Raw genomic sequence first — 14,430 nt, 5'->3', positions numbered from 1 at the left:
CTGGTAGTGACATTTTACAACATAATTATGGTTTGTATAGCCTGGTTAACTTCCTCATTGAGGATGAAGTGCAGCGAAGGGTTTTATTATTTATTGCTAATCACGTTGTTCACACAGCACCTCTATACGTAACGTTCCCTTTGAACTGTACTGTTATGTTGACCTGTGTTGTGCCATCGAAAACCTTTATCCTACAGACTCTTTTCCCGGGACGCGTCTGAAGCACACACAGAAGAACTTTTACATAATAAAAGTATTGAATGTCCCCGGCCCTTAATAGACTAAGCACCCACCCGTGGTAAATGACAAAGAAAGCAACCAATCACCAGGCAGAATCTCAATGCCTCAGCCAATAAGAACGTGGGGGTGGGGTTATACTAAGCTCCCGGTGACTTCCCCGCACCCCAGAGACCCAGGTGGTGGGAGACTGGACAGGAATTGGACTCCGAGGATCTCGTTACCCCCGGTTGCAGCTGTTGTCCTCCTCGTTCTCGCAATCGCTGCAGTGCTCATGGCCGTTTCCGTTCCCTTCCATCATCTGCGGCCGCGGAGGGGCCGGCGACTTCACTGCTGTCTCACTCTCGTCCGCCATCTTGAGTTCCAAGAGCCGGCCTCCGCGCCTCGCTACATGGGGTGTTCCTATTGGACGAGGGGAACGGGCGCTATCTTCTGGGTTTTGTAGTTTTTGTGGCGAAGGGAGACGTAAGTGGGCGCGGCTCATTCCCGGGGAAACCGGAACAAGGTGGACTACAATACCCAGAAATTATGAGGGGAAGCCGTCCTAGGCCAGGGCCAGCACTACTCGGAAACACTGGGCGTTGGGCCTCGCTTTGATGGCCGTCGCCGTGAGGCATGCTGGGAATTGTAGTTCGGTGTAAGTTCAGGGTTTCGGGTGTGGAGGCTCCAAAATCCAAGGTTTGACCTCAGCCTGCCCTTGCTAGTGCCCGGGCGATTGGAGAACCGTTATTGACTGCCGTTAAGGACCGTTACCATTCCCGAGAAAGTAAGAGGGTCTGAGGCCCGCGTGTGTGACCCGCCTGAATGCATCAAGCCTTCTTAGAGGGGCTTTCCTGCAAGAAGCCAGGTTGGCTCCTGGTCGCCTTCCTTACTCGGGACTCTGGGCGGCCTCTGGTGGTTGGTAGATCGAGGCCTCAGGAGGGGCGGTGGATGGTGGTGTGCGGAGCACTGATTCTGAGCCAGGAGACTTGACTGCCGGGTTAGACCTTGCTGCTTCAGGACCTCCAGGTGCCTGTCTCCACCAAGCTCTTCCGCACACAGTGCCCTTTCTTTTGTTTTATTTTATTGTTTCCATCACCATTTATCCCCTCTGTGGCCTCTCCCCGCTCCACCCTACAGTGTCCCTTTCATTCTCCGCAGCAACCCTCCACAATTAACTCTTTATTGAGCACTTATATACCAGGCTCTGCGGTAAAGATTTACAAACTTCTCATTTAATTTTTTTTAAATATTTTTTTTATTGATTTCAGAGAGGAAGGCAGAGGGAGAGAGAGATAGAAACATCAATGATGAGAGAGAATCATTGATCGGCTGCCTCGTGCACACCCCACACTGGGGATCAAGCCGGCAACCCAGGCATGTGCCCTTGACTAGAATCAAACCCGCGACCCTTCAGTCCACAGGCTGACTGACGCTCACTGAGCCAAGCTGGCTAGGGCCTCATTTAATTCTTGAACAAGCCTGAAATGTGGGCTCTATTCCCCCCCCCCTTTTTTTTTTTCATAGAGGAAGAAATGTGGCCTATATTGGTTGGTAAACTACAGTTACATAGCTAATAAGTGGAAAAATCAGTATATAAATCTTAATTTGTCTTTCCTTAGGCCATCTTCTTTATCACTACGAAAGTCCCATTGTCTGATACATTTACCCAAGGACATCAGTTATTAGAAAGTAACTGCAACATCTCTTTTTAAAAATATATTTTTAGTGATGTCAGAGAGAAAGGGAGAGGGGAGAGAGATAGAAACATCAATGGTGAGAGAGAATCATTGATCAACTCCTTCCTGCACGCCCCCTACTGGGGATCAAGCCGGAAACCCAGGCATGTGCTCTGGACCGGAATCAAACCTGAGACCCTTTGGTCCGTAGGTCGACGCTCTATCCATTGAGCCAAACTGGCTAGGGCGGAAAAGACAACTTAACACCAAAGAGTTCCTTGGCCAAAAGGGGAAGTGATCTTTGCCTTTGGGAAACTCTCAACATGGGAAAAACAGTTCCCATCTGACTCAAGGAAACAAAAGAGCTAAATATTATCAACTCTTCGTTTTTATATTAGTCGCAAGAGCAGAAGTAAATATTTTCCAAATCAGATCATCTTAAATCATTTATATTTGGCTTTGGAAGGCAATCAAAGACACCTGCTCAGGCTGAGAGCTGAGCTGTCACCTATACCCATCCCTGCAGGGCCAAGACTGCTGTGAACACACACCACCTTACCTGCAGCTGCAGGTAAGTGGAGGAGGTCAGAGATAATAACAGTAAACTTTACATGTGTTAGTTTCACCTGTTGTAGCTATGTGACCTTGGGAAGTACATAGGGAAGGGGACTTGAAGAAAATTGTGCTTGAAAAAAAAATTCACAATGATACCGAGTTGCAGGACCAGAACCCACATCAGGTATTCCAATTCCCAACGCTGCATTTTCTTTTCTCACAGATACGCAGAGGTTAACTGAAGGCTAATGAAACAGGGCCGAGGAAGAGTGATGATAGGGAATGAAGGAGCTGGTTGGTTTCTGTGGACACTGCCATTCTTGCAGTTCAGAGCTTAAGTAAGAGAGGCTGCCTTGCATTTCACTGCAGACAGAGCTGTTTTTGCTCAGCGGAGAGCCTTTTCTGGGAAGTAGTCCGGCAGGGTGAACATGACCAAGCTCAGAATGCAAATCCAAATCCAAAATTCTGGAATCCAGCACCTCTGAGAATTTCAGAATTAGAAGGGACCTGAGAGAGGCTCTTACTCCCTCTCTTTTAGGATTTTTCAAGTTAGAATCCTCACTTAGATTTTGTAGAACCCATGATTTCTGAATAATAAAATTTAATCTTATGTTTTTAAAAAGAGATTGAGCCTGGCCAGTGTTACTCAGTGGTTGAACATCAACCCAGGAACCAAGAGGTTCCATTCCTGGTCAGGGCACATGCCTGGGCTGTGGGCTTTATCCCCAGTGGGGAATGAGCAGGAGGCAGCCGATCTATGATGTTTCTCTCTCATTGATGTTTCTCTCTCTCCATCTCTCTTTCTAAAAAATCAATAAAAACATTTTTTTAAAAAGAAAGAAATTGAGTATATGTACTTAAAAAAAAAAAGACCACTTGATAACTGAATATTACCACATGTGATTATAGTGCCTTTTGAGTTTACAGTCTCCTTCCCACTCCCTCATAAGAGTCAGCCTTCCTAGCACTGGCCAGTGCAGCTCAGTTGATTGGAGTGTTGTCCTGTACACCAAAGGGTCAAGGGTTTGATTCCCAATCAGGGCACATACCCAGGTTGTGGGTTTTATCCCCGGTTGAGGCACATACGGGAGGCAACCAATCGATGCTTCTCTTCTCTCTCCCTCTCCCTTCCTCTCTCTCTAAAATCAATAAAAACTTATCCTCAGGTGAGGATTAAAAAATAATAATAAAAGACAGCCTTCCTCTTTCAGACAGCTCTCATTGGTGGAAAGTTGGCTGAGTTCTGCCTTACGGGGTTATGTAGAAACATAATCCTGTGTCGTCCTAGGTAGTTGTTACATATTCTACAATTGATAGCTGGTTTCCTAAAATTCTTATTCTTTTCAAAATAAACATTCCTGGCTTTCTGAGCACCTCATCACACTGGAATAACAGGACTCTCCCATTTAGCTCTGCTGGCTCTTCCTACTCACCCGTTCTGACAGGAGCATTATAAGAAGGAAGTGGGGTACAGCCAGGCCCAGAGGATGACTGAGGGATGTGCCTGTGAAGTTCTGCACATTCTGGAAATTGCTCCTCATATAGATACCTCCATTATCCCTTCACGGTTGTTTCTGGGGACAGAATATAGTGGTTAAGAGAACAGGCTTCAGAGTCTGGCTCCCTGATTCTAATTTTTTAAAAAAAATTCATCTCGGAGAGAGAGAAAAACATCGAAGTTGTTTCTTGTATGTGCCCTGACCAGGGATCGAGCCTACATCCTTGGCGTATTGGGGATGACATGCCAACCAACTGAGCTACCTGGCCAGGGCCTCCCTGGGTTCTGGCTCTGCCTTTCCCTAGTGAGTGACCGTAGGCAAGTCTCTGAACCTGAATATCCTCATTCATAAAATGAGACAGTGCACACAAGACACTTAGTAAAGTGTCCGGGACAGTCAATACCTAATAAAGTATTTCCCTTCCCAAGAAGTCCGCATGACTACTGTGATAATCAAAGAAAAACTTTCTCATAATGTCTGTCACAGATCAAGGCCCTTGCTGTACTCCCAACATATCAGGTACCCTTTCTTCTAATGGGCCTAGGAAGACACCAGCCAGGTTGTACATATTCAGTACCTTGGAGCACTCATGACATGTTAGGCTCTGTGGGAGGAACTAGGGAATCAGGGATAAAACAAAGTCCGTGCCCTGGGTTCATTCCATGAGTTGGTCAGTACACAGACTAACAGTTACAGAATAGTGTATAAGAGAGTGAGGAACACGGGATGTAGCAGGAGCCTAGAAGAGGGACTCTTAACCTGGGAAAAGGGATCCTGGAGGAAAAGCTGAGTTTTTATAGGGGAAGCAGACAAATGGGTAGATTCTAGGCTGAAGGTGTGAAAGTCCAGCTGCCGAAGAGTAAGGTGCTTTTGAGGTACTACAACAAGAATGATGTGACTGGCCCAGCTGGCATGGCTCAGTGGTTGAGCATTGACCTATGAACCAGGAGGTCACAGTTCGATTCCTGGTCAAGGCACATGCCCGGGTCGTGGGCTCGATGCTGTGTGGGGCATGCCGATCAGTGATTCTGTCTCATCATTGTTGTTTCTATCTCTCTCCCTTCCTCTCTGAAATCAATAAAAAATATATATTATTTAGGCATTTCAAATAGGTTTGATTTTTTTCTTTTTTAAAAATATTGTTGTAAAGATTATATATGTCCCCTTTTCCCCCCCATCAACCTCCTCCAACCACACACACCCCTGCCACCAGCCCCAGGCCCTCATCCCCCAACTGTCTGCATCCATGGGTTATGCATACATGCATACAAGGTCTTTGGTTGATTACCTCCCACTCACCCACCCTCCCCTACCTTCCCTCCAAATAAAAATATTTTAAAAAATATATTTTAAAGTAAAAGAATGATATGACTGGAGCTTAGAGTGTGAGGAGCATCTTGGAAGTTGAAGCTGGAGAACTAGTCTGGAGTCAGACCATGAAGGGATGTGGATGCCATGCTGAGGAGTTTGGGCTTTGTCCTGAAGACTCAGGAGCCACTGAAGATTGTTAGCTGGGGAGAGATATGATCCAATTTTTGTTGGAGCAAGATGGCATTCTAGGAAGTCGACTGGATGTTCTAGGGAAGAGAGTTTTTCTCCTCTGAAGAACAGGGCCAGTGGGCACAATCATGAAATAAGGGATGGGGAGGTGGTCTCAGGCAGCTTCCTGTCTCCTCTAGCGCTCACTCTCAGAAAGGGTACCCTTCTCTTGGGCTTTGGGGCCATTATTAAATGACATCCCTGACACATGAGCCTAGAGCTCATGTGACATGGAGTTTGCCTCTGCTTTGGTGTTATGGTATATAAGAGAGTGTGCCAGGCATTCCCTGCCCAGAAGGCACAGTGAAATCCAGAAAACCAGGCTCACTTGATAACAAAATAAGGCCTGGCTGGGTTGATGAAATGAGCTAGATAGAGAAGTTAACTGAAATTGGGGGCAGGGCGAGGGTGCAGCTCTCTGGGGCACTGTTAGAAAAGGTTTCCTGGAGAAAGCAGACTTTGAACTTGGCCTTGGAGACAGCTTAAATCCTGGGTCCCCTGTTATAGTTTCTGAGGGCAGGCCCTATGGACCCACTCCTGAGCTTAAGTCACAGCTGCAATTTTACTTTTGTTTGTATGATTATTCAGTTTGTAATCATTTCCCCCCACAAGACCCTATGTTCTGTGAGGGCAGAGAACAGATTGGATTTTCCTCGCCTATGTATCAGGGCCAGCACACAGGTTTACTCCTGTTTTACAATGAGAAAACAGTACATTCAGGCTCCTGCTACGTCCATCAATATTTGTTGGATGTATGCGTGAGTACATGAGTGAATGGTAAGAAAGAAGGGATAAAGCTTTCAGGGTGTGGAAATGATACAAGCAAAGGGCAGAGGCAGGAACACAGTATTGTTACCCCTTATGTTTGTACAGTGCTTTATTGCCCACAAAATGCAATGATACATGATCTCTTTTAATCACTGCCGTCAACTGCCTTGTTTGACCTTGTGCAATGAGCAGGGAGGGTTTACAATGAGAAAACAGTAAGTTCAGTGATTTGCCCAAAGTTCCACGGCTTCTTAGCATGAGTTCAGGCTTGAACGTGGTGTTTTAACACAAAGTCTGGTGCAATGACTAAATTACCATCCTCCTTGGCCTTTCCCAAAGGGGAACACCTGGTGAGACATGTCTGGAGGGGTGGTCAGGGGCCAAGTCACAGAAGGTCTTAAGTTTCAGGCTAAGGCGTTTGGACTTTATCTTCGAGCTGGTGACAACCATTGGGAGGATTTTTTAAAAGCTATTTAATAAAGAATAAATATTAATGGTATTTGTGAGGTACAGTATAAGTTTAATTGCACATTAATATTTATTTAAAATAAACACACAGAAAGTAAGTTTAATATTAAGACCAAGAGTCAAAGAGCCAGGAGTCAAAGGAGTCACCTCTAGCGGACTCAGAGGACTGTTCATCACACACAACTTGGAGCAGCGCTATATTCCAGGCATCACGCTAGATGCTAAGGACACAGAGGTGAAGGAGATGTAGGTCATTGTCAGGATGGAGAGAGCTCAAAGATCATTATTGCCATGCCATCCCGAATAATGCAGGATGTGTGCTTGAGCTGAAAAAGCCCTGAGACATCACCTCAAAACTGCGAAGGCAGAACTTCGGTTCCTAGGAGGTGCCTGGGATGAAGCCCCTGCAGTAGCCCTTCAGCCTTTCCTCTGGGACCGCCCCAGAGCGAGATGCAGCTGCTGTTGACAAATCAGACCACAAGGATGCCTACTTAGAAGACAAAGCCCCCATTTGTACACCAATAGCTCACATTACTGTGAGGCAGTATCTGGGAAAAGCAGAATCATCTGCAGAGGTTTCCTAACAATGCTAGAGGCACGTTGCATGAAGACTCGTGCAATAGGCCTTCCTTCTCTTGGCTGCCAGCACCAGTTTTCCTCTGGCACCCAGGACCCAGGCCTTCGCTCCAGCTGCAGTGGAGAAGCCAAACCTCTTCAGTCTTCAGTCTTCAGTCTTCAGTCTTCAGTCTTCACTCAGGCCAGAGCCTTCAGTCTTCGCTCCGCGCCTGTGTATGCAAATTAATCCACTACCTTTGTTGGGTTAATTTGCATAGTAACTCCTGATTGGCTGGTGGGTGTCACGGAGGTATGGTTAATTTGCATATTTCTCTTTTATTAGTGTAGATGCCCCAGGAAGAGCCTGATGATTTGGGGGGAGGGGCAGGCATGTTCCTATCTCTATCACTGCCATGGCCAGCCATGGGTCTGGGTATCCCTCTGATATGTCTGGAGTAGGGAAAAGATTAAAAACCACAAACTTAGGTTATTTGTAAGTTGTTTGATCCAGGACGGGGACTGGGCCATTAGATATGGTTCTATGAAATAGGTATTAGAATTGTTCTGCATGACCGCATGGATTAGAACTAGGAAAGATCTAAGGAAGAACTTTCTAACTGCCAGGACTAGAATTCAAAGACAGCATGAAGCTGTCTCCAAAAATCAGTGAGTTCCCTGACACTGGAGATATCCAGGTATAGACAGGAGAGATGATGTGGAGGAGATTCGAACTCTGGAAGGATGTTTGGACCAAATGGCTCTTTTGATCATGAGATGCAATCCTATTTATTGGGTGGTGGTTGTCAGTGCTACTGATGTTAACAAAAAAAGGTTTCAGTGACTGAAGTGATCAGAGAATGGTGTTGAAGTACTTCATTCCTCAATGTATTGGATCCATGCTATGCTGGGTATTATTCTAAGCACTTGGGATATTAGGGGTGAAGAGAGACACAATTACTACCTTAAAGGAAGCAGAGCACAGACGTACAGTTTAGGGAGAGGGAAAGGAGTCAGAGCAGGAGTTAATTAAGGGCCACCTACTGTATGTAAGGCACCATTAGATGCTTTTATGTACAGTAGTCCCCCCTTATCTGTGGGGATACTTTCTTTTTTTTTTTTTTTTTTTTTTAATTTTTTTTTTGATTAAGGTGTCACATATTTGTCCTCATCCCCCTCCCACCCCTCTCCCCATGCATGCCCCAATCCCCTGTTGAACTTAACCGTTGGATAGGCTTATATGCATGCATACAGGTCCTTTGGTTGAACTCTCCCCCTCCCCCCCACCCTCCCCCTACCCTCTTCTATCCTCCCTCTGAGGCCCGATAGTCCGATCGATGCCTCCTTGCTTCTGGTTCTGTTCTTGTTCCTCAGTCTATGTTGTTCATCAATTCCTCTAGATGAACGAGATCATATGTCACTAGATATATACTAATAAGAACTGAATGTGAGACGAGCAATAATATTTATGCTGACAGGCAAATGAATCAATCTGTAGCGAGCTTCCCCCTGGACCAACAGTTCTTTTGAGACCCAATTTCGATGTCCAGTAGTTCCTTATGTGTACATGTCAGCACTGACCCCTCAGCTCTGGATGGTGGACAAATGGTGGTAACGGAGGTCCGACTCCCTCTGGTTTGGTCTCGGCCGAACCCAGGGGCACGGCGTCACCCAGACTAAGGGGCACGTGGCCTCACCCATACCCAAGGGGCACGTGGTTTCACCCGGGCCTGGGACCCAGCCTCACCCGGATGGATCCAGGGGCGCACGGCCTCACCCGGACCCAGGATCTGGCTTCACCCGTACCCAGGGACGCTTGGCCTCTCCCAGACCCAGGGGCACGTGGCCTCACCCGGGCTTAGTTGCACAAGGCCTCACCTGGATCCAGGGACACATGGTCTCTCCCGGACCCAGGGACGCTTGGCCTCTCCCAGACCCAGGGCCACTTGGGCTCACCCGGGCCTAGGTGCACGAGGCCTCATCCGGATCCAGGGACGCATGGTCTCACCCAGACCCAGGGATGCTTGGCCTCTCCCAGACCCAGGGCCACTTGGGCTCACCCGGGCCTAGGTGCACGAGGCCTCACCCGGATCCAGGGACGCATGGTCTCACCCGGACCCAGGGACGCTTGGCCTCTCCCCGACCCAGGGCCACTTGGGCTCACCCGGGCCTAGGTGCACGAGGCCTCACCCGGATCCAGGGACACATGGTCTCACCCGGACCCAGGGACGCTTGGCCTCTCCCAGACCCAGGGCCACTTGGGCTCACCCGGGCCTAGGTGCACGAGGCCTCACCCGGATCCAGGGACACATGGTCTCACCCGGACTAGGGATGCTTGGCCTCTCCCAGACCCAGGGCCACTTGGGCTCACCCGGGCCTAGGTGCACGAGGCCTCATCCGGATCCAGGGACACATGGTCTCACCCGGACCCAGGGGCGCTTGGCCTCTCCCAGACCCAGGGCCACTTGGGCTCACCCGGGCCTAGGTGCACAAGGCCTCACCCGGATCCAGGGACACATGGTCTCACCCGGACCCAGGGACGCTTGGCCTCTCCCAGACCCAGGGCCACTTGGGCTCACCCGGGCCTAGGTGCACAAGGCCTCACCCGGATCCAGGGACACATGGTCTCACCCGGACCCAGGGGCGCTTGGCCTCCCCCAGACCAAGGGCCACTTGGGCTCACCCGGGCCTAGGTGCACGAGGCCTCACCCGGATCCTGGGACACATGGTCTCACCCGGACCCAGGGACGCTTGGCCTCTCCCAGACCCCGGGCCACTTGGGCTCACCCGGGCCTAGGTGCACGAGGCCTCACCCGGATCCAGGGACACATGGTCTCACCCGGACCCAGGGACGCTTGGCCTCTCCCAGACCCAGGGCCACTTGGGCTCACCCGGGCCTAGGTGCACGAGGCCTCACCCGGATCCAGGGACACATGGTCTCACCCGGACCCAGGGATGCTTGGCCTCTCCCAGACCCAGGGCCTCTTGGGCTCACCCGGGCCTAGGTGCACGAGGCCTCGTCCGGATCCAGGGACACATGGTCTCACCCGGACCCAGGGACGCTTGGCCTCTCCCAGACCCAGGGCCACTTGGGCTCACCCGGGCCTAGGTGCACGAGGCCTCACCCGGATCCAGGGACGCATGGTCTCACCCGGACCCAGGGACGCTTGGCCTCTCCCAGAACCAGGGCCACTTGGGCTCACCCGGGCCTAGGTGCATGAGGCCTCATCCGGATCCAGGGACGCATGGTCTCACCCGGACCCAGGGGCGCTTGGCCTCTCCCAGACCCAGGGCCACTTGGGCTCACCCGGGCCTAGGTGCATGAGGCCTCACCCGGGTCCTGGGACACATGGTCTCACCCGGACCCAGGGACGCTTGGCCTCTCCCAGACCCAGGGCCACTTGGGCTCACCCGGGCCTAGGTGCACGAGGCCTCACCCGGATCCAGGGACACATGGTCTCACCCGGACCCAGGGACGCTTGGCCTCTCCCAGACCCAGGGCCACTTGGGCTCACCCGGGCCTAGGTGCACGAGGCCTCACCCGGATCCAGGGACACATGGTCTCACCCGGACTAGGGATGCTTGGCCTCTCCCAGACCCAGGGCCACTTGGGCTCACCCGGGCCTAGGTGCACGAGGCCTCATCCGGATCCAGGGACACATGGTCTCACCCGGACCCAGGGACGCTTGGCCTCTCCCAGACCCAGGGCCACTTGGGCTCACCCGGGCCTAGGTGCACGAGGCCTCACCCGGATCCAGGGACGCATGGTCTCACCCGGACCCAGGGACGCTTGGCCTCTCCCAGACCCAGGGCCACTTGGGCTCACCCGGGCCTAGGTGCACAAGGCCTCACCCGGATCCAGGGACACATGGTCTCACCCGGACCCAGGGACGCTTGGCCTCTCCCAGACCCAGGGCCACTTGGGCTCACCCGGGCCTAGGTGCACGCGGCCTCACCCGGATCCAGGGACACATGGTCTCGCCTGGACCCAGGGGTGTGTGGGCTCTCCCAGACCCAGGGGCGCTTGGCCTCGCCCGGGCAAGGGATCCAGCGTCATCCGGGTCCAGGGGCACTTGGCCTCACCCGGACCCGGAGTCCGGCCTCACCTGGACCCAGGGGCATGTGGCCTCACCTAGACCCAGGGACTTGAGGCCTCACTTATACCCAGAGGCGTGTGACCACACCCGAGCCCAGAGGCGCGCAACCCCGCCCGCACCCGGGTCTCAGCGGGGCCCCGTCTTCCCGATCCCAATTCCTGCCGGTCAATCCCCCCTCAGCAATTCCCCTGGCCATCCTTCCAGAGCTCCAGTATGGCTTCTGCAGAACTCGTCGGGCGGCGGCTCGGCAAAGCTCCGGTGCACCCGGTGCATGGCGGTGGGCCAGTCTGGCGTCGCTGCGTCGGCCCTTGGGTCTGCATTGGTGGCTGGCCGCTTCCGAGGCGTTGAGATTCTTGACGGACTCAGAGGTCAGCAAGCGCGGAGTCTCCCACCCCATGTCTCATAGGGGTTCGTCTGTCCGTGCTTGGCTGCCAGTGGAGCCGTCCCCTCAGCCGGAGACCACCGGGGGAACTGCGCCGAGCATGTTCCAGGCCGCTGTTGTATCGCCTGAGCCATAGTTCTTTTGTGTCGCCTGAGCCGTAGTTCTTAAAGTGTGGTCTTTGGGTCACCGGCATCAGCATCATCCCACATACCCCTCTTTTATTCTAGTTGTAGAGCATCTACTCAGCCAGCCCTATGGTGGTCTTGGATGGTGTCTGCTCTGCTCTCTTGTCGTAGTCTCAAAGTTGTTGTGGTAGGCAACAATCAGGCTTCCGCCCTATGCCTCCATCTTGGTCCTCCTTTGTATAGTTAAGTCTTGATTGTTGTTGGTGTCACTGGGGGGGCTCTCTTTGTCTATAAAGGAAGAGTTGCTGTGCAGGAGACACGTTTATGGGCCGGGTCCTGGTGCAGCAAAGCTTTGGCGCTCACTGAATATTCGTTGAATGTGTCCCTTATGCACGTGGTTGAAATCTCTGTGGGGATACTTTCTGATACCCCCAGTGGATGACTGAAACCGCGGATAGTACCAAACCCTATGAATGTTTTTTTCTTTACATACATACCTTTTCACTTAAAATAAACTTTATAGCTTCTCTTTGGTGTACCAAATTGCCAACTTCGCTACTCTTAGGCTTTGGGGCCATTATTAAATAATTATTAAATATTATGGTGTCAGCCCGGCCAAAGTGGCTCAGTGGTTGAGCGTTGACCTATTAACCAGAAGATCACGGTTTGATTCCCGGGCAGGGCACATGCCTGGGTTTCAGGCTCTATCCCCAGTGTGGGGCATGCAGGAGGCAGCCAATCAATGATTCTCTCTAATCATTGATGTTTCTCTCTCCCTCTTCCTTCCTCTCTGAAATCAATAAAAACATTAAAAAAATATTATGGTGTTATATGGGTACTAGATTTATCAGGGTTATGTAAATGTCTAATCATTTATATGGTTTGTACACCTGAAACTAATATGTTGTACATCAACTGTCATTGAAAAATAAAACATTATTTAAAAAAAAGAAACGAACACTACATGATAGGATTACAGAAAGTACGAGTGAAGAAACATTTTAAAAAAACTCAAATAAAAAGTGAGCCAAGGATTTTAGTTTTAAACTTTCGGAACTCAAGAAATCTTATATTTAAGAACTCCTGCTAACAATTCTACAAGGGGTCAAGTTTCACCTAATTAAGAGACGATTGGAAAAGTTTGGCAAAAGAACAGATAATGAAAATTGAATAGTTTTAATTATAAATCTAAGACTAAAATATGGAGATAGGAATTGAAGAGCATTCTCTGACAATGTAGAAATACAACTTAAATTGGGAGCAAAGGGGAAATGTAGAATAAGCTCCATGATTGGTGCACAGGTTGTACGTGGGAGTCAGAGGATATAATTTAAACTAGCACACTAAATAGTAGAAACCTAAGTGGTAAGGATGCTATGGCGTAAGAGCTGAGATCCTTAGGCATTCCAGTATAGACCACCACCTCTGTCCTAGTTGATGGCTTCACCTAAGCTTCCTCATGCTCTGACCCTTGTGGTATCTTTTAAATATTTCAAGTATTAAATAGGCTCTAGACAAACCTGAATCCGAAGGTCCTTATGATATTGATTAAATTTAGCTTCAAATCTTAGCTCTAGAAATCATATCTCTTTATATATATACACTCAGAAACCTAGCCTTCCCCCGGATAATCAGCAAGAACATTAGCCTGAATCTGACTAATGGTCACAAGGTCCACACTATGACAGGCTAACGATAACACCTTGACCTAAGTTATATTTCAGCTCCTGAGCCCTAAGGTGGAATGACCCCTGGCTACTTTACCAAGAAACCAGGAGAGACACTGGAACAGACCTCAGAACTGTCCTCAGTACCTGAAGAAATGACTTATTACCCTTACCTCACCTCTGACCAGTCAGCTCCCAGCATGATCCTAAATCCTCTAACCCAGTGGTCGGCAAACTCATTAGTCAACAGAGCCAAATATCAACAGTACAACGATTGAAATTTCTTTTTGGAGAGCCAAATTTTTTAAACTTAAACTTCTTCTAATGCCACTTCTTCAAAATAGACTCGCCCAGGCCGTGGTATTTTGTGGAAGAGCCACACTCAAGGGGCCAAAGAGCCGCATGTGGCTCGCGAGCCGCAGTTTGCCAACCACGGCTCTAACCCACAGTGTCTTGTGATTTTACCTTATATAACCTTATATACACTATTGGGGAGTTCAGGTTTTTGTGCATTAGCTTCCAGTTCTCCTGGGTGGTGCTGTTTATAATAAAATAGCCAATATATCTCCACTGCAAAAAAAAAAAAAAAGAAAAGAAAAGAAAAAATAAGGGCTACTTGAACACAAGGACTGATACTGGGACAGTTGATCTGATAACTGTGATGGCTACTAAGTCACTTACAGGTGGGTGTAGTGGGTGGATAAGCTGTAAAGGGATAATTCACAACCCGGGTGGGATGGAGCAGGACACGCGAGGTTTCATCACACTACTCAAATGCCCGCAATTTAAAACTTATGAATTAATTCTGGAATCTTCCCTTTAATATTTTCAGACGGAGGTAGAGCATGAGTAACTGAAACCGTGGACACAAAACCGCGGATAA

At 49.7% G+C, this 14,430-nt stretch overlaps 1 protein-coding gene across 1 annotated transcript in view; it reads right to left on the bottom strand.

The window, feature by feature from the left end:
- Nucleotides 1–649, bottom strand: part of NMT1 (N-myristoyltransferase 1) — a 40,612-nt gene extending 39,963 nt beyond the window's left edge. The window contains exon 1 of the mRNA XM_008149245.3: nt 462–649. Coding sequence (XP_008147467.2) covers nt 462–592 — 131 coding nt within the window. The 5' untranslated portion in view covers nt 593–649. The remainder of the gene's footprint in view (nt 1–461) is intronic.
- Between the last annotated feature and the right edge of the window lie 13,781 nt (nt 650–14,430).

This window comes from Eptesicus fuscus, chromosome 20 (genome assembly GCF_027574615.1).
Source record: "Eptesicus fuscus isolate TK198812 chromosome 20, DD_ASM_mEF_20220401, whole genome shotgun sequence".
Classification (NCBI taxonomy): Eukaryota; Metazoa; Chordata; class Mammalia; order Chiroptera; family Vespertilionidae; genus Eptesicus; species Eptesicus fuscus.
The sequence above is the reverse complement of the archived record's forward strand: the minus strand, read 5'-3'. Positions and strand labels throughout refer to the sequence as shown.